The 21,024-nt window shown below is 38.5% G+C and overlaps 1 protein-coding gene across 1 annotated transcript in view; it reads right to left on the bottom strand.

Moving 5' to 3' along the window:
- The window catches only part of HEATR1 (HEAT repeat containing 1), a 50,646-nt gene extending 35,297 nt beyond the window's left edge, over positions 1 to 15,349 (bottom strand). The window contains exons 1-14 of the mRNA XM_043596221.1: positions 15,232 to 15,349; positions 14,763 to 14,936; positions 14,017 to 14,233; positions 12,095 to 12,236; positions 10,516 to 10,617; positions 9,951 to 10,091; positions 8,737 to 8,948; positions 8,448 to 8,581; positions 6,249 to 6,351; positions 5,224 to 5,334; positions 4,555 to 4,672; positions 3,395 to 3,502; positions 646 to 741; positions 123 to 211 (exon numbers count right to left, since the gene is read on the bottom strand). Coding sequence (XP_043452156.1) covers positions 123 to 211; positions 646 to 741; positions 3,395 to 3,502; positions 4,555 to 4,672; positions 5,224 to 5,334; positions 6,249 to 6,351; positions 8,448 to 8,581; positions 8,737 to 8,948; positions 9,951 to 10,091; positions 10,516 to 10,617; positions 12,095 to 12,236; positions 14,017 to 14,233; positions 14,763 to 14,904 — 1,715 coding nt within the window. The 5' untranslated portion in view covers positions 14,905 to 14,936; positions 15,232 to 15,349. The remainder of the gene's footprint in view (positions 1 to 122; positions 212 to 645; positions 742 to 3,394; positions 3,503 to 4,554; positions 4,673 to 5,223; positions 5,335 to 6,248; positions 6,352 to 8,447; positions 8,582 to 8,736; positions 8,949 to 9,950; positions 10,092 to 10,515; positions 10,618 to 12,094; positions 12,237 to 14,016; positions 14,234 to 14,762; positions 14,937 to 15,231) is intronic.
- Between the last annotated feature and the right edge of the window lie 5,675 nt (positions 15,350 to 21,024).

Raw genomic sequence — 21,024 nt, 5'->3', positions numbered from 1 at the left:
ATTCATTCCACTACCATGACCATATAACTAAATTAGAAAATGCAAACATGTAAACACAAAAAATGAGACAGGTATAAGAATTTTGTCAATTCAAAACAGTATGAAGAGAAATGAATACATACCATCCCCTATTTTTTGAAAGTTCTGCTCTTCGAAAGAGATTTAGAAGATTTGAAACAGTCACTTCTGAACTAAAGTGTTGTTTAAAAATCTAAAGGGGAAAAAACGGCCATAAGTAAATTTTCACCTGCTTCAAATGCATATGGTACTTGTTAAATACACTTAAAAAAATAATGAATTGTAAAGAATTCGTCTCCCAACAGTCCTTGAACTATTTCAAGGCTTTATGAGAGCTATTTCTCAAAAGTGGCATTCATAAGCCAATTTTCCATGATCCCAAGGTATTTACTATCGATAACAATTTATAAAACACTTTTCCCTTTTGAAGAACTTCTATGTAATATGAAGTTGTGCAGTCTGATTTCTCCCATAAGCTTTCCTTAACCAGGCTTAAGTCAATGCTCTCAAGAGAACAAATTTCCAATGAAGGAATAATTTCCAATATATTCCTGCCTAGAGCAGAGAATCACATGAGGAGAAAATATTTACAAATTGTGTATTTCAACAAACAACAAATTCACTCACCTCAAAAGCATTTATAGCCGACAAAACAACATCTAAACTATCATCACCTAATCGGGTTAAAACAGCTTCTTTTATGAAAGACTCATCGACATTCTCCTAAATAAGAAAAAAAATATATTTAGTTGCTGCTAAAACCTCCTAAGATTTTACCCTAGATAGGAAGCTTGGTTTTGTGAAAAGCACTCCAGATTATCAGTAAGAAATACAGGCTCTGGCCTAGATGCAAATTCAAACACTCTAAACATACCTGCACTGAACTAGATAATCTCTGAAAGGCCTTTTTATTTTTTTGTTATTTTTATTATTTTTTTTAATATGAAATTTATTGTCAAATTGGTTTCCGTACAACACCCAGTGCTCATCCCAACAGGTGCCCTCCTCAATGCTAAAGGGCCTTTATAGATGAGTAATTATTTGGTACAAACTTTTTCCAGTTTCTACTGAAAATATAATAGAATATATATAATCCAAATATAATTTTTGCATTAAGAAGTTCATCTTGTTAAATCAGAGCCTGGATATTGAGAGTGCAAAGACTCAAGAACCAGAACATCTAGGTTTAAATTCTGGCATTACCCACCTACCAGCTGTGTGACCGACTGGGTAATTTAACCTTTCCAGGTCTCACTATTCTCCTCCAGAGAACAGAGCTAGTAACAGTACCAACTCCAAAGAACTGCTACAAGATTAAACAATACACATCAGTGCTTAGAACTAGGCCTTTTACGTAGTAAACACTATTAAAGTCAGCTATTATTATCAAGATTTTTACAAGAGTGAGGACAAGCACTGCGAAGCCAGTCTGCCAAAAAGATTACTTTTTTTCATTTACAAAAGAAAATAAAGCACGTAATCATTCACAGTAACAAAAAGGTAAGATCGCAAATCAACCTAAGTATATATCCTTATCTATGGGTGGTGAAAAAAATATAACTAAATAATGCTACAAAAAATAGTAAGGCACTCTGTTGGGAGATAAAACTAAAATCCCTAGAATTCACAAACTGAAGTCCAACTTTCACATAGCAAATATCACCAAAATTTTCTAAATAGTTAGCAAGTAGTCAAATATCCCAATCTGAAGACAGTTAACCATGCTTAAATCTAAAAGGTGAATGTGTACAACGGCCTTTATTGAAACACTAACCAAATCCAGAAGTGGACAGAAAAGAAAGGGATTAAAAGAAGGACAAGAACACCTTCAGATATAATATTAGGAGCTTCTAGGAATCCTTTTTTTCATTCTAGACACTGGGATCTTCCTATCACAATGAAGACCAGTATGCTATGGTTTAATTATCCAGCAAATCACTAACGCAAACCTATCAACACCTTGTGAGACGTAATTTATGCCAGATCAGAAATGAATCAAAGCTACAGATTATAAATTTGAGTATTACATCAACCATTTTAAAGAAACATTCTTGGGGTGCCTGGGTGGCTCAGTTAGTTAAGCATCCAACTTCAGCTCAGGTCACATCTCACAGCTCATGAGTTCATGCCCTGCATCAGGCTCTGTGCTGACAGCTCAGAGCCTGGAGCCTGCTTTGGATTTTGTGTCTCCCTCTCTCTGTCTCTCCCCCGTTCATGCTCTGTCTCTCTGTTTCTGTCTCTCTCTCTCAAAAAATATGTAAATAAGATAAATGTTAAAAAAAAAAAATCCTCCCAGATCCTAATGTTGCTATTATTATTTACATATCATTTTAAAACGAAGTAACACAAAAATATAAAGCAAATCAAAGATAATATAAATATAAACCAAAAAATTTTAAGTCCACTATCACAAAGCCCTGCAAAACCAAAAAACTCAAATTGAAATGAATTTACTATGGTAATTATGATTGCACTCTGAAATTAAATTCTATTTGTGATATGAATCTGGCTCTAGCTAGCATGACACAAGTTCAAGTTCAGCATGTTCATACTATGGTGTGCCATGAGGACACTCAACTCTAGGACTTTTCTCTTCCAGAAATGTTCCAAATATGCAACAGTACTACATGAGAAGATTTAGATTATCACACAGATGAACACTCTTCCTTTATAGTAACTACACTACATGTCTACACCAGTTAACCCTTCAAACTCATGACTTGACAACAATGTAAAAAAAAATTAGTCCATTTGAAAGCCAGAGAAAAATTTTAAAAACATAGTATTAGTGATAAGCTCGAACAGCAAAAATTGTGACAGAATTGTTTGAATGGCTGAAGCTCAGAAAATACTGCTCCATTTCAATTACTGCAAAGTCTTGGTAAAATACCATTTTGGTATAAAGACATTATTTACAAATTAAGTTAGCCTTCGTACTTATTATTCACAGCCACCAAAATCTGAAACAAATACAACCGGAGGTACTGAAATCACGAACAGTGTTCCAAAAGCTGTAATTCCAATGTCCCCAAATACACTCATGTTGAACTTAAGAGTACCAAAGTCAAATTTCAAAACTACAACATTCTCAGATAATTGGTGAACCTCTGTAAATGATCTAGAAATCATAGTCTGAAAAACACTGAAGTAATAATCTGCAATGTGGAAACACGAATATAGAGGTTATTAGAGCATGGTTGCTCTAATAAATGGTGGCTACTGGCATGTATGGTCCAATGTACTCTCTGTGATATTTGCCTTGTGTCTGTAATTACATAATATCAATTGTAGTTGGTAAGTTCCAATTTCCTCTTCTAGAATTACACTGTGCATTTTAAGGATAAAAATATCACAAATGAAGCTATCTGAAACAAACCTCTGATGTCTTCATGATTTTTTTCAGATGATTAATAGCCAGAAGTCTCACAGGAGCAAGTGGATGGTTCAGACTGAGCATCAAAGACGTATCAGAATCTGCTAAAAACTACAGATTTCATCACAATCACCAAATGATTTCACCATTAAATCTGAGCATCTGATCAAGAATAAAAACCAGAGAAAACTGCCCTAAAATGCCCAACACATTTGATAACAACCATCTAAATCCAGAAACCAAGAAGTAAAATCTTTGTCTCTAGAACGTAATGAGTTACAATAGATGAAAAAAATGAGCATTGTAAATGTTGTGATTTTGAGAGTACATTTGTGTCTATGTGTAGGTTTATTTAGTGAAGCAATTCTGTGAAGTAACTTTGTATTCATTATATGGATCTAACTTCAGACTGAGAAATACCTGAAATAAATCAGTGTATTAGCACCTAAATGAAAATATGAATTAAAAAAATTGGTCACTGAACACAGAAAGCAATTCACCTAAATAATAAAACAATGACAGTCAAATTAATGACAACTTACCTCACTTATGTAAAAAGACTAAAAAGGAAATCTATTATCCTAATATTGGAAATGAAACTAATTAAAGATGAAGGTCTAATTACAAAAGAGAGAAACCTAAACAATCACATTTCTCCTCATAACATTTATTTTCAAGGCTAACTGTAAAAACTGCTCAAATGTCTAACTTCTAGTAGAAATAGATTGATCTAGGGTGAACTGACAGGAAATTTCTGAAGTTCTAACATGATCATGAAATTAAAATCTGCCTCCCTTATTCTCACCAGTGACCTGAACAGCTTCATGAGGCTAGTGCACACATAGCAAAAAAATAAGGACACACTGGAAACCTGAGTGAAGCCCCCTTTTGATGACTGCTAATAACATTTCCAAAACATACTTTTCCTGAAAGAAGTATCACATGCAGTTATTTACGTTGCCATGCCTTTTTCCAACACTTCAATGCATAACTGAGTTGAGGCCTCACAGCTTCCCTTCAGGGAACTAGGGAAACTACTAAATCTCACCTGTCCACGAAAGTTGCAAAGAAAGGAGTGAACTAGCCAATTTATCTCCAGAATTCCTTAAATAACCACACAAATATACCCATAATTGTAGTAATTCCTCCGAAGAAAAACTTACCTGATACTTTCCTCCACTTGTAGAAAGAGAGATAAACTGATGAAAAAGCTCTTGTTTTTTTAGATCTGTAACTTCTTTTAGGCGTTCCTCTAATACAACATCTAATGTTCGGGGATATCTGGGAAGAAAATAAAGAGCTAATTATTCTTAACGAAGTCACTAACCACACACATGATACGTGTATAAAAAAGATACAAATAAAACCTTAAAAGTATTCCAACACAGTAACATCTCTCTATACAAAAATGGCCCCTATTTCCTATATGAAAGTATAGGTCAAATACACTTAATCCCATTCCGGTCTTCCTAAAGGTGGGCGGGGGGGGGGGGGGGAACCAGCCTCTTTACAATTCATTCCCTATGTTATGATGTGACCTGTGAATCTTTTTTTTTTTTTTTTTTCAATGTTTATTTATTTTTGGGACAGAGAGAGACAGAGCATGAACGGGGGAGGGGCAGAGAGAGAGGGAGACACAGAATCGGAAACTGGCTCCAGGCTCTGAGCCATCAGCCCAGAGCCCGACGCGGGGCTCGAACTCCCGGACCGCGAGATCGTGACCTGGCTGAAGTCGGACGCTTAACCGACTGCGCCACCCAGGCGCCCCTGTGAATCTTCTTTTAATAAAACAAGACACACACATTCAACAAGGGCAGAAACACACAACTTACTTGCTTTCCAAAAGTCTGATAAGTGGAAGAAACTGTTCGTTAAGCAAAGATACTTTATCAGGACTGATTTCTTCCTGTGAACTATATGAAATATACTCTTCAAAAAGAAGGCTGCAAAACAAAACAAGTATCAGCAGACATGAGAGCTACTATTTATTGAGCACCCATTATATTTTAGATGCTTCAGAAATACTTCTGCCATATTTCCACAAGGTACCAGTCATTCTTATTTTACACATGCAAAACCAGGGCTGAGAACTCTTGTAATCTGCCTGCGATCAGAGGACAGCCATGGCAGCCAGTGCTCAGCGAGCCCTCCTGTGCCATCAACAGTAGAGCAGGTTCTCAAAGGCTGCTGGACTCCGGGGCCCACACTCTCAACAGTACTTCCCACGTCTACTCTCATTTAATCCACAAGCCAAGTCCGTGAGCGAGGGGCACGAATGACACACAGCAGCAGACAGGCCAATGTTACACAACAGCAAAACCGGATCCAGGCAGTCTGACCTTCAGAACTTACTACTCTACTCTCCTGGAAATGAGAGAGGAAGGATTGAAGCCCATGTCTGACTGTAATGCCTACATTCTTTTCACTGTATCAAGTTGTCCTTTAAGTGAAAAAAGAAAATGGGAGACTGAACTATCTTTACAGAAAAGAAAGAATTTTCACTTCACACCCTCAATATTAAGTTTCTAATTGATATTTACTAAATACTAACTGCGATGCATTGTTTCAGGCATTTTTACGCAGTTATTAATAGGAATCTCAAATCAACCACTAGTTCCATGTAGCTATAACCCAAATTTAGCTTAACTATTAACTTTCCATAATCCCATTTAAGCATTAAAAACAAATTACATTTTCCTTCTGCTGCCATCATTACTGCACTAAGTAATTAATGAAATGATACGGACAAATCAAGAAATGCATCATAAAGAGAAACTGGAAGACTGTTACCCAACTCTAAAAAGTATACTAAGCCCCAAAGATACAAATCAAAAGCATGTCAGAAATAATAGCTTACCTAGCCAGCAAATGGTCTAAGTTGTTCTTCAGTGATATATTTGTAAGTATAGCTTCTAAATGTCTCCTGTAGATTTGACCATCTGTCCCTTCAGTTTCTTCACCTTAGCATACAACATAAATTAAAATTGATGGGGCAAAATTCTTTTGCACCTACATTATTAAATTTACTTACAGCAGAAAAGTCTTCTACAGGAATCTTTTTTTTTTTTTTAATTTTTTTTTTTCAACGTTTATTTATTTTTGGGACAGAGAGAGACAGAGCATGAACGGGGGAGGGGCAGAGAGAGAGGGAGACACAGAATCGGAAACAGGCTCCAGGCTCTGAGCCATCAGCCCAGAGCCTGACGCGGGGCTCGAACTCCCGGACCGCGAGATCGTGACCTGGCTGAAGTCGGACGCTTAACCGACTGCGCCACCCAGGCGCCCCTACAGGAATCATTTTAAACCATATATATTGGTATCCAGCTTTTTACCTGTTTATAAAAGTGTATCTCAGGGGCGCCTGGGTGGCGCAGTCGGTTAAGCGTCCGACTTCAGCCAGGTCACCATCTCGCACTCCGTGAGTTCGAGCCCCGAGTCAGGCTCTGGGCTGATGGCTCAGAGCCTGGAGCCTGTTTCCGATTCTGTGTCTCCCTCTCTCTCTGCCCCTCCCCCGTTCATGCTCTGTCTCTCTCTGTCCCAAAAATAAATAAAAAATGTTGAAAAAAAAATTAAAAAAAAAAAAAAGTGTATCTCACCTATTCAGCTATGTATATTTTTTACATTTTTCTATACATTACCCTCACTTATGCTTTACCTGAAATTCTCTACATTTTAAAAAACAGGTTTTCCATGCCTTATTTATAAAACAGAGGTCCAAAACATAGTTGTGCCAGGTCATATTACAAGTGGTTGAAGTTGGGACCCAAGCCTAGAGCCCAGGAAACTAGCTCTGAAAGCAGGCTCAGCATGCATCTTGATGCGCCTTACTGAACTGAGCCATCATCTTCTATTCCACATTTACTGCACATATATTACTAATCAGCTGGTAGCCCTGCCTTCAAAGATTGGGACCACATCACCACCAGAATAGGAAAAATATACTTTTATACATGCTACTCATATCTCTGACACATATCTAAACCAAGATCCGGTTAGGCAAAGCTCATTTTCCAATAAACGGACACACTTTAGAGATGTCTCCCCTAGTATGTTTTTCTTAGTCTAAGTGGCAACAGGACCAAACATTTCTTCTTGTACTTCTCTATTTATTGAAAGATAAAAAGCATATAATGGAAATAGTCATTTTTAATAACCGTTTTTACAGCTTCTTAAAAATGTGGTTTTTTTTTTTTAACATTTATTCATTTTTGAGAGATCGAGACAGAGCATGAGTGGGGGAGGGGCAGAGAGAGTGAAAGGGAGACACAGAATCCTAAGCAGGCCCCAGGCTCCAAGCTGCCAGCACAGAACCCGACATGGGGCTTGAACTCATGGACCGTGAGATCATACCTGAGCCTAAGTCAGACTGAGCTACCCAGGCACCCCAAAATTTGGGTTTTTTATGTATGCGATTTTCTTGGTCTGCCATGTTCAGTGACTCAAAGGACTTTTATGTTCATTGACTCCAAGGAGAAAAACTTTTTTGGCAACTGAATATTTGTCGTACATGAGTCACTGAGGTTCATTAAATATCTAAATGAGAAGGGAATGTTTTACTGGGTAACATATGTTAATCATTTTAAAATAATTCCATAGCCTTTTTAACGAAGAGATTGTTTTAAAAACACACATTAGAGGTTCCTGGGTGGCTCAGCCGATTAAGCATCTGACTCTTGGTATAGGCTTAGGTCACAGCTCACGGTTTATGGGATGGAGCTCTGTGTCAGGCTCTGCGCTGACAGTGTGGAGCCTGCTTGGGATTCTCTCTCTCCCTCTCTGTCCCTCCCCTACTTGTGCACAAACTCTCTCTCTCAAAATAAATAAACATTAAAATAGAACACACATTAAAAAGACACACCAGAATTCTGAGCATATCAATTAACAAATATCTCCTTCAACCAATGTACTCCCACCTCAAATGTTTTTCACATTAAAAAAAAAAAAAATTACACAAAAACAATTAGCAGAAACTTGAAATATCTTACAGATATTAACAATTTAAGAGAATCTAATCTTAGACGTTACGCTTCTGGACACATAATATACAACCACGAACCTGTAATATGATTAACGATGGAGACGACCAGATGGGGAAGCATGTAACGCAGAAGAGGACTGACATCATAGACTTCAGAAATCCCATGAAGTATTGTAATAAGATCAGGAACATTACACAAATGAGGAAATGGCCTTTGAAGAAACAAGTACATAAAATGCTAACTTCAAAAGTCAGGTAATATATAGCAATTTAAAAAAAAAGTATACAATTTATCTTTGAAAAGAATTATTCAAAATACTTTCATTCTCCTGTATTTATCATCATTTCCCAATTCAATCGTACGTACTTTTTCCCAAGGCTCTCTGGCTTCTGTCTCTGCATGAGCACTATTAAGCAACCTAATCCATCCTTGATCAAAGAAGGAATTTTGGTCAACGTTTTGATGATCTGTGAAGCCAACGAATTGACGAAGGTGTCCTCCATTGTCACTTTCACAGAAATCTGACATATTATCATGTACGTTGCAGCTCTGTAATCTGGTAAAGATGATTTCAACCCCTAAATATTTTTTAAGATACAAGGAAAAATGATAAGCTGTATCTTTTAACTTTACTTAAAATGTTACTTTACCTTGACAAGTTAAAAATGCCATAAATGAGAGATTAATACTACCTAATGTACGCTGAAGGGTCAACAACTCTTCAGAATTTAGCCTCTTTTCCTGAGCACACAGAGATGAGGTTAAGTCTCTTGGATGAGAGGAGGGATCTCAGCAGGTCTCCCAACTTGAAAATCCACTACATATGCTAACAAGGGCCAACAGGCTCTTCTTTTATGGGCAAACACCCACCAGTGTAAAGGAGACTTCAGAGACAAAGACAATGGGGGCGCCTGGGAGGCTCAGTCGGTTAAGCGTCCGACTGACTCAGGTCATGATCTCACGGTCTGTGAGTTCGAGCCCCGCATGGGGCTCTGTGCTGACAGCTCAGAGCCTGGAGCCTGCTTCGGATTCTGTGTCTCCTCCTCTCTTTCTGCCCCTCCCCCACTCGTGCTCTGTTTCTCTCTCTAAAATAAATAAACATTAAAAAAAAAAAAAAAAAACAAAGACAGTAATTTTGGGACACCAGCAGGAAGTGAAAGCAGTACCTAAGCAGTACCCCCACAGGGAATCTGGGAGGGTGGTAGGTAGGCAACAAAGCACCTGGGAAGAAGAAACACTGAGAAGTGGAAGTCACTGTAAAAAGAGTAAGAGCATATGCCTTGATGGAGACTTTCTAATCCATTCTGCTTCCAGTGAGTCAAGATGACTGCTAAGAAAACAAATCTGAAAGGTAATGTCAGGGCCAAATGGCCAACATTTATTCTTAATGAACCCTAAACAAGATCCCACTTTTGCAAGTTTTTAAGACAAAAAAGTCAGATTTTTTTACCTAAAAATTAAATCTTGCCAACCATCTGAACTATGCTGTCAACTTAAAAATAGTTATGTCTAAGTGAAATTTTCATAAAGCCAGGAAACTCCTTCAAGTACAAAATAATCTACACACAAGCAGGACCAACCTTTTGGATGTATGGAAATAGCTTGGCGACTATATTATCCAATACGCCCTCAGCAGTCACTAGAGCAGACACGATGGTAGAAGCATAGAAAGTTAAGAGCACTCTCAACTGAGCTGAACTCCCAGGATACTCAACAAAAACCTACAACAAAAAACACAGAGCACAGGTTAAAAAAAAAAAAAAAAAGGCCAATTAGATAAACATATAAGAATGTTTACAGCTCCCCTCAACTACTTCAGACTGTCATTTTTATGTTTACCATATACAACATTAAATACACAAATGCAATGGTTCAATTAAATGACAAGAATGAACAATCCTGACTTCTGATCCCCTCTTAAACAGTCACTGTAAATAGAATTTGACAAGAAACAGAGTAATTTATTTTTGAAGGAAAACACCTTTTGTGACGAAAGACTGATTCAAGCTGCTCATGTTCCAGAACAGTAGCTCGCTTAACAAAAGGAGATTATTCTAAGTACAGTTATCGGGGAATGCCTTTCTTCACTCAAAGCAAGCAATCTTTTAATGGAATCAGAGAGTCAGGGAACCAGATACTACTCACCTTCACAGATTTTGTCACCAGACTACAAATGAAATCCATGAATCCAAGATCTTTGTAGCAGTGGGTAATCAAAGTTCCCCTAGCTAAGGGCACTCCATGTTGCTGTTACAGACAGAAAGAACCAATCACCATTAGGGATACTGATCAACTGATCATTTTTTAAAGTACCTACCACAGTACAACTTTGTACTGGTGCAGTTAATACAAAATACAGTCTCTCCATATAGCTGGTGGTAGAGAGGAAATGAACATATAAAATTGTGCAAACTTTAGAAATCCAAAAGAGGTCAGCAATGGGGGTAGAGGTACTCAGTGAATACTGCCTACTTACCATGTGTTGCATTTTCATATGTATTTATCTAAATCTGAATTCTCTAGATTCTTAGGAACTCTACTAGTTAGACTGGGTTTTTGAGCCAATGTGCTGTGGTTGTCTTTGCTTTACAAGAACACTAGTAATAGAAATAGACTAGGAACCCAGAAACCTTATACTGCTATTCCCACCGCTTACACCACACATGGCATGTACGGGGTGCTCAATAAACACTGAATAACTAAAAGAAAGGAGAATCTGAAGTGAACTTTAATAGGTGAGTGGAGTTGCATACCTGAAACAAATGTGTCTAGAGAGCATCAGCGTCTGTGTGTAGAGTAGGGGAAAAAAAATGACCTTGATGTTATATTAGCAGAGGGAGTAGTTTGGTAAGTTTTATTATGGGTTGTCTTTCTCTTCTTGAACACTCACTGGTTCAAGTGCTTTACATCCAAACTCTTAAACTGTACTCCCAATTAAAAATTCCCATTCCTTTCTTTTTACTAATTCTGATCACTGACCTCACTATCATCACACATCAAATTAACTCTTTTCAAGGTCCCACAGTCTGTTAGTCTACTTTTGCCCCATCTGTGCTCCTCCTAGCCTGAATTGCCATACTTAATATTCAGTAAAATTCTTGTCAACATAAATGTACTTTCTTCTACTGTATGTTGCCAACAAAGTGAAAACGGCCAAATCAGTCATTTTGTCACAAAACCATGCTAACTGATCCTTACCAGACCCTTCCTGTAAGGCAAACATCCTTTTAATCATCTACAGACTAAATGATAGCATCTTTTTTTAATCAATTTTAATAATTTCCTTAAGTCCATCATCCTTATCCTTTTAATTTTTTGAAGTATTTTTCTTTTCTTCACCTCCAATTTTTTTTTTAAGCAATTCAGTTCCAAGATCTAAAATGTCAGACAGTAGTGTAGTGGAAAGATAATAAACTTTAAAATCAGATCTAAATTCAAATCCTAACTGTCACTTTATAGTTATTTGAACTCGGGCAAGTAATTCTCTTAGCCTGTGCTCATCTGTAAAAATAGTTTTGTGACAAACCAAGATAATATAATGAGAATTGCCTAGCCTAATGTCAGGTGCCAAGTAAATGCCAATTTCAACTAGAAGTTAGGAAATAAAAGTGATGGAGGTAATACTTGGACTACCTGTAGGAGCACTAAGGACTTCATTTTTTCCAAATTGTATCCCTTAATCAAGACCTGTAATGATTATAGACATGTCATTCAACAATCGTACCTTAACTGGTGACAACCAAAACCATTTGTGCTTTGGATTATTAATTTTCAGAAGCTGTATAACCCGTACAAATATTCTGGTCTCGTGGTATGGTAGAACACAAGCAATGAGGCTATCTTGATTATAAAGATGGATATGGAACCTGGGGGGAGAAAAGCAAGCAATTTGAAATGACACAAAACCTGCAAGCACGTATTTCCTTCCATGTCCAGATTCTCCATCAACGAGCTAGAACCACCCAGAATTAAGTATCAGTAAAAACAAGTACATGACGATACGCAAGATAAAGAGCACTAAGTGATAAGCCTCTACTTTGCATTAAAGTACTTCTCAACAGAGGTCGTCAACTCTTATGCAGTAATAGTTTTTACTATTCAATATAAAAATTTACATCCCATTCACTTTCTCTCAACTTAAAAAACAAAACAAAACACTATTATTAAATTAACATAACTGTGGGACCACTGTGGTCAAATCAACACAAAACCAACTGGTCAACTAGGCAGCAATGCTCGGCTCCTCTCTGTGCTCTAAAGTTCAGCTTCCTCAGCTTATCAGAATTCTAAAACCAGAAGACTAAAATCACATTACTTTCTCTGAATTAGAATAAATTGTCAGATTACAACTATATATAATTTGTCCCTAAACTTCACACAACTCTGTATTGGTCCCTCTACCATAGTAAGACAGGCTCATTAGCCACATCAGATACATTAAATCCTTTCTAGCCTTGAAGACCTAGCTCAAATGCTTCCGTGTTCAGGATGCTTTTCCTGATTCTCCCAGCGAAGTGATTCCTCTTATTTCTACTACACGTTAAACTTATTCGCCAAGATGCTACTTTCTTCGTGAAGCTTTCCTCAACTACTTCAGGCAGCACAACAGCCCCAAACTTTGCATACACCTTTACTTCAAAACAATAACCAAGGGCAGCCTATTTAACCTTGTGTTGACTCTAATGTTTACTTAATAAATAAGTTACATGAATAAATTAAAAAAAGTACTCCTTATGCTCATCATCCCAGCTAATGCTGGGGGGAAGGAATTAAATGCTAGAAGAAAAAGGGAAATATTACAGAATTGCTGTTTTCTGTCTGATGACTCTAGTGCTCTGATCATCAGAAGACCCAAGTTAAACTTAACGTTTTCTTAATGACTCACTTGCGTCCAGAAGGGAAATCACTTTATCCCCTTGTCTCCAATTAATGAAATAAAGCTCTTTCTACTTTTAAAACATACAACACACGGCAGAATAAACCAAAGTGTGTAAGCTGTGATGTGATGCCAATTCAGTGAGGAAATAAACTTGAATATCCTTACTAAGACAATTTCCAACGAGTCAAACCCTGGAAACAGTCTTGTATCTCAGATCACTAGTGGTGTGACTAGGTAAGTTAACCCCTCTATGCCTCAATTTTGTAAGGTGTACAATGGGGTAACACACGTACCTTCCCGCAGGAATGCTGTGAGCACTGAGACGGTGCGCGCAAAGTGCTTACCACAGAACCTGGTATGTAAATGCTCAATGTACATTAGCTATTGTTGTTTTTCTTAAGTTACGGTATTTTAGAGGACACCGTTTGCTTCTTCCCAAAGCACTGGTTTTGTTATTTTGGCAAGAAAGAAGTTTAATAATATCCTTTGGTCCAAATATGCGGTAACAGTTCGTAGTGGCAAAGTGACGTGAGCTCCTTGGAACTAATATAGTTGGTCTATTAACTCAAGATCTCCAGCAGTTGTATTTCTGTCAACAAAAAGGAGTTTAACAGAATGGCAAGCTTATCTCATCTTACAGACATCGTGTTAACCTCTTCATAGACCTAATTTCTCAGCTTTAAATTGGCTTGTGTTCTCATTACCTAATTTTTAAAAAAAGATCACAGTTGTTAGCCCATAGTTATTTCTGTAAATTAATTTGTTACCTGTGAATCAACCACTCCAGACACTTCTGTGCTGGCTTCAGCAGGAAGTAAGGGGACAAGTGAATAAGGAATAATGAAATGTTTTCATCCAGCTGTTTGTTCACTGCTTTGGTCTGAACGCTGCGCTCCAATGTTTTTGCCAGCTGGCTGAACAACGGTGCTTCAAACTGCTCGAAGGAAGGATCGATCCCAAGCAGCTCTTCCAGGCCAGTGCATCCTAGGAAAAGGACAGTGTATTTTTAACAATTCTTTGCAAGCAAACTCAGTTTTACTTATCCCTAAAAATCTTGTATAACCTGTAATACAGTCCCAAACATAGATTTCTAGTTTTCAACATAAAAAACAAATCATCTCCCCAACCAGAACAGAAAGTTCTGCCTGGCAGGTACCATTCTTTAAAAAAAAAAAAATTAAAAAAAAAAAATCCCTTGCAAGAATCAGGCCAGTTCCCGTAGGAATTGGGAAGACTCCTCCTCGACCCCAGCCACGCCTCCAGCCTCTTTTTGACTGTCCACTCCACACATTAGTTAACCTCCCAACCTTTGTCTCTTCATCTGTGAAATTCAGATACTGCCACGTTTCAAGCATCAAGCGCATAGTTATTTGTTATCCTCTTTCTCTGAACAACATAAGTCAACAAACTGGAAACTCTTAACGGAAGAGGGAGGGTCAGAAGAGAAAACAAGACGGCAACAACCCCAAAACAGGTGCTTCGAAGACCTTTTCTTAATTAACGGGTAGCTCACCAATGGCAAAAGCGGTGTCCCTGTCGATGGTGGCCGCTTCCTTGGGGTCAAACAACAAAGAAGCAACTTCATCTCTCGATAACAGACTGCGGTCACTCTGAGGGAGGGCGAGGCGTTGGAGTTGCTGGGCTAAGGACGTCATCTCCCACGCAGGCGGATTTCTAAAAACACAGGCTAAAAAACAAAGACACTGTGAGAAGTCTCTAGAAAACCACAGGTGGCTGAACCACGAGCCTCTAATGCCTCGCATACAGGTAACTTTCTTCGCACTCAGCGGCGTCACGGACACACAGCCGGCTGCCCCGGGACTCACGGACCCCAGGGTACAGACGCCACAGCAACAGCGTTAACGCAGGTTCCTGGGGCCGCGCCGTGGCTTTCTTCAGCCCCGACCACGCGAGACTCGAAAACCCGCGGACACCTCACCCTTCCTTAGTACACCGTCTACTCCCCTGCAGCTCCTGCTCACCGAGAGCTCGAATTCGGGACGCAAGTCCGGAGTGACCAGCCTTCACGGCAGTTCCCACATGCTACCAAAGCGGCCGGCTCTCGCCCGGAAATTCAAAGCATGCTTCACAGGAGCTTCCGGTTTCAGGCACTACGGCAAGAGAAGAGGTACAAGCTTGCCAGAAATACGATACGATGGCTCCGCCTCCCTGCGTCGAAGCCCCGCCCCTTCGCCGTGCCAGATTTCAGGCTCTGGGTCTGGGTTGGGTCCGGCTCCGGTGCTGGGGCTGGCGGTCCGCGCCGGGCTTTGTGCCTGAGGGTTTCAGTCTCAGGGCTAGCCTTTTGTGAGCGTTAGGGATCTGTAGCTGGAACCATTCATTCAACATACGTTTATCCAGCTTTCACTGTGTACCAGCAGATTAGCCAGCAGTTAAAAATGTGACCTATGAAGTCACGTTGAGTGGGCTCAAATCCCGGCGCTAGCGCCCCTGAGCTCCACCGAATTATTTCAGCTGAGTTTGTCACCTTCTCTATGAAGTGGGGAAAGGCTGAGAATTTCATGAGGTGAGCTGCTGATCGAACGAAGCGAGCCGCTCTATGAATGGTGGTTGCCACCGCCTTGGATCTTGGGGACCATCCTGTCACCGACCACTTTGCATTCCTGGAAAACGCATACTTAATTTTTTAAATTTTATTTTAAAGTTAACCCTGTTGAGATACAATATACAAACCAAATTGCCCAACTCAGTTCAACAGTTCTATGAGTTTTAACAAATGCAGATGTAACTCTCTCCCCATTCAGGACATAGGAAGTTTCCATTGCCTCCAAAAGTTTCCTCTTGCCCCTTTGCTGTGATGCCCACTCCTACTCCTGGCCGCAGGCAACCACTGGTCTTGGCATCATTATAAGTTAATGTTGCTGAATAATATTCTTAATATACAGGTTAATGGTGCTGAATAACATGGCTATACCACCATCTGTTTCCGAAGCAGGTGGTAGGTACTACAGAAGGAAGCGGAGTGGTCTCTCCAAGAAGCTATCCAGGTCGCTGGAGTAATTGGATATCCTACATCTCTTTCTGGATGCATTCATTACTCTCAAGAGGTGGAACTTTCTTCCGTACCAGGATGTCACTCTTTCAGTCACCCTTTTCCCTGAAGATTGTTGGAAACACAGTTACAAATTTGGGGGCTCCCTGCTTATATACTTAACAAGTATTCTCTGCCTTTTATTAACACAGTCTTTTTTTTTTAATGGTTTTTTGTTTTTGTTTTTGTTTTTTTGTTTTGTTTTGAGAAAGAAGTGAGCAAGCTAGGAAAGGAGAGAGAGAAAGAGAGACAGAGACAGAGGATCCCAAACTGGCTTTGCTGACAGCAGCAAGCCAGATGCAGGGCTCAAACTCACTAACCTCATGATCACGCAGGTTCCTGGGGTCATGATCTCAGCCAAAGGCCGACTCTTAACCAGCTGAGCCACCCAGGTGCCCCGTTAGCACAGTCTTTTGCTGTTTTGCTTTAACAGCATTCAAAACAACCTCCAAAATATCTGTAGGTAGTTAATAATCTTTTACAATAATAACTATGTGGTGTTAATTGCCTTAGGAAAATAACATGATCTTTTTAACTTCTGGTGATATCTATTTCACCCAACCAAGCAGACCTCTCAAAGGAATTTTTTTGTTCTAATGTGTCAAGAGAATTTTGCTTAACAAGAGCAATCAACTTAGGGAGAAGTTAAAGTAGTAAAAAAATGAAAACCAGTACCAGTTTATCCACAAAGCATATTTGCTTTTCCACTTTAAAAAAAAATTCTGAGTATTTTTTTAAAGCTTTATCAAAATGAAAATGTTAAAAAGAAAAAGTGCTACAGGTATTTGGTTCAACTCTTCATCTACCAAGAAAGAATTCACTGAGAATTCAAGCAACTTGGCATTTATTTGGGCAATGAGAATTGCAATTTGGAAGACAGAGTCAGATAGAAACCTGAATTGCACTCTGAAGAAGACAAAGAGGGGGCAGAGATATAAAGGTGAAAGGTCACGAGTACAGTTTTCATTTAGGTCCTCTATGCAAAATAGGGATTAAAAGTAGGTTAACTGGGATTGGTTGGATTAATAGATAAATGAGGGATTGAAACTTGTCAAATTGAATTGCCTCCTTAATTGGAAAGATCCAGGTGTCATGGTGATGAGGGAGTGAAGTCCAGGCTGAAGGCTTGTAGCTGGCAAAAAGTTCATGGTTCCTCCCGTGAGGACGTGCCTAAAGTCTTCCTCCTTTCTGGCCTCTCGACCCTGCCTAAAAGAGCTAGGCTTAGCTCGGCTGGCTTGCTCCATGTTGAAATCTTTTATGCCTTTTTATGTCAGTTCCAACGGTATACGGTGCCATGTTGAATTTTATTTTGGACGTAAACTAGGAAAGTAAGAAAACAAGTCAAAGTTTCATATATATATATGAAATATATATATGTACGATATATATACACAGCATGTATATATACATATATATATTTTTAAAAAGCATTTACTTTAAAATATACTGTGATTTTGAATTAGATATTTTTCTCCATTTTAGAAGAATTCTCTGGATATATTCCTGATTGTTTTCTGATGATCTCTTCCTTGGATTTTGTGACTATATGCCCATCTCCCAGTTTGAGTACTCATTTGAGGAACAGAGCAAACTTACTTTTGCAGTTGTTATTTGAATTTAAAATATCAGTTGTACGGCGTGTGTTGTTCTCCATTGCTTCTACCTACAAATTCTTTTCATGGCTTTTGCTATTTTACATTCATTAAATCCATAATTTTAGCTATGACTGATACGTATTTCTTGATGCAAGGATAAACATGGCTTTCAGAGATGGAATTTTAACCATATGTTCTTTCATCTGATGAGGGATGTCATTATGACAGAGCAATGAATTTTGTTCCTCATTTCAATCACTATTCAGGGCAAGGACTCTATTTCCACCCCCACAGTTTCTAAGAGTGATCTGAATAAATGAGTTGTTTTTTTTTTTCTTTTTTTCTTAAAATTTTTTAATGTTTATTTCTTTTTGAGAGAGAGAGTGTGAGCAGGGAAGGGCAGAGAGAGAGAGACAGACGGACAGACAGAATCCGAAGCAGGATCCAGGCTCTGAGCTGTCAGCACAGAGCCCGACGCGGGGCTCGAACCCACGAACCATGAGATCATGACCTGAGCTGAAGTTAGACACTTAACCCACTGAGCCCCTAGAGCTTTTGACCACTGCAAACTGAACTGTCAAAGGGGACTTCAGTGGTCAATTGGATTAAATGCCACCCAGGTGCTCCATGAGTTGTTTTTTTTAAAGATAGTCTCCCTCCTTCACCCCACCCCTCTTAATACATAGTAATGATACTTTGATTCATTCCATGTGTCCTTTAAGCCAGGCTAGGCATATAGTGGTAAATAAGACAGCTGGCCTTTCTACTCTTATGGACCCCACATACCACCAGGAAGAGACAGACAAACTGTAAGCAAAAAGATAAACCAGAAAAGCATCAAGGAATGTGAGAAGGACTCTAATGATCCTGCTACAAAGCCATACGATAGGGGTGACAGAGAAAAGACATTGTTAGTTTGAGTGGTTGGAGAAGAAATCTCTGAGGAGGGAACACTTAAGCTGAGACCTGACTGCAAATTCTTGACAATACGGAGATCATCCCAGACAGGACTGATCTTGACATTTACTCCATTCCAGTCACAGAAAGAGCTTCTTTCTGTCCATCAAATACACCAAGCTTCTGTTTTCTGCACAGCGCTTACGACTACCTGATCGATCTCATCTGTTCGCTTACTTATTTCTTGTGTCTTCTCACCTGAATACTGTCTTCATATAGGCTGGCATGAAGCCTGCCCCTAAGATCAGGGGGGCTGGGCAAGTGTACAAATAGACACTGACCTACTATCAGTCTAAATAGTTATAAGTCAACCTAACACACCATTAACTCCTCTACCGTTAAGTTGGAGGGATAACCTCCAACTTTGACAAGTAAACATTTATGATAAAATAAAAACGTTTTTATATGAACGAAAGACAGCAAAATATAAAAGATGACAGTACTTAATTATTGCACCTGTCTGGGTATAATGTTGATTGACTGATGATTTTGGATGAGAAATAAAGACATATAAAGCTAATACATTTCCTATATATTTATCCCATAAAAATTCTGCTTTCATTTCAGCAAAATTACCGGTTATGTTATTTAAGCCAGATTTTCATCAATGGCATTCCACTGACAAAAATGATAAAAAAGATTTTAAAAATTTTAATTATATTCAAAGTATACAAAACTTGAATATGTTTTCATAAAAATGGAAATTAACTAAAAAGTCAATACGTTTTATTTTTCACTGGTTTTCAACAGTTGTCTTTCTTTTAGGAAGGCAAAATAGATTATAATTGATGACAAACTTTCAAATAAAATTAAAGTGGAACTTTTTTATTTTTTGGTAAATGTTATTACCCTATTAAATATTTTCACAAAAAATAAATTATTCACAAGTTTGTCATTCAATGTCCATCGAGTTGCCAGTGTAAGGAATCAGTATCACCATTCATTCATGTTACATCTATATTTATTTTCAAATTAAGAGTCACATGAATTATTTAATATTGGAAACAATCTTCAGCTACCATGTCCAATTGTTGGGAATACTTTGCTAATTCATGAGTACATCCAAACCCATCAATTGGAAAACAAAAGGAAACGAGAAAGTACGTGTTTGGAACTGCTTGGGAATAACAATACATCATGCAGAAATCTATTGTGTTCATGCAGTCTGAAAGCAAGAACGTGACAAGTTAACCAATTTGTCTTTCACCTAAAGCCCTTTTACGTACAAATCTTGTGCTCTGACACAGTGTCCAAGGCCAGTACGACTCATAAGCCTTCAGAGCATTCAAACAGGGTTTGCTTTTATTTGAGGACACAGGACACGCGACCTATTTCCCTGATGCTTGAACACACAAATCAGAGACTGGATGTTCAAGTTATGCTGCAGCAGTGCTAAAAGGCAGACTTTGAGGGACAGGCTCCCACATTTTTTAAACAAATTTTTAAATGTATTCATGATATGAATTCAGGCCTTACTCTGGCCCAAGGGTGGTATTGAAGACAGGGCTTTCTCATGCTTACTAACGGATCTGTGCTGGGAAGTATCGTGCCTGGGGCATGGTTGACAATAAATATTTCTTGGCTGAACAAATGAGTGCACGAATGTAAATGTGTATAAGCTGTTTCTGTCTGTATCTCTTTCTTATTCAAGAAACGTATATCTGAATGTAAGTGAATGAAAGTAGTATGGTGACAGGAATGACTGAGAGATTTTCTAACTATAACAAAAGTAAACTATTCAGAAACTTCAAAATTTTTTCATTTGCACATTATTTGCATCATATGTAACAATTGATGGGATACCTGACCATATATCTATTGATGAAAGATGAAACAAGATGTATAAAATGGGCAATGTAAATTCGGCCTGGGAAATCTACACTTTAGGCAACAAACACATGACTTGGTAAATGGACTGAGAAGTATTGGTTCTTCCCATTACGTCCCAGTCAAAGCCATTTAAAGTACTATGAACTTGAGCACTTGTGGTGCTGTCCCCAGAAGTTACAATTATTTTCCTGGTTATTTTGAAATGCAGTGGTAGGGAGCTAAGAGTTGGGAAAAAAATAGTCAGTCAATCCATTGGAGTAAGTGCCTGGTATACCTCCAGGAGCCAGCAGATGGCGATAAAGCATTTTCCTGATCCCGGGAGGCCATTAGTCAGTATCCCCAAG

Source organism: Prionailurus bengalensis, chromosome D2 (assembly GCF_016509475.1).
Source record: "Prionailurus bengalensis isolate Pbe53 chromosome D2, Fcat_Pben_1.1_paternal_pri, whole genome shotgun sequence".
NCBI classification, from domain to species: domain Eukaryota; kingdom Metazoa; phylum Chordata; class Mammalia; order Carnivora; family Felidae; genus Prionailurus; species Prionailurus bengalensis.
This window is presented reverse-complemented; position numbering and strand designations above follow the sequence as displayed.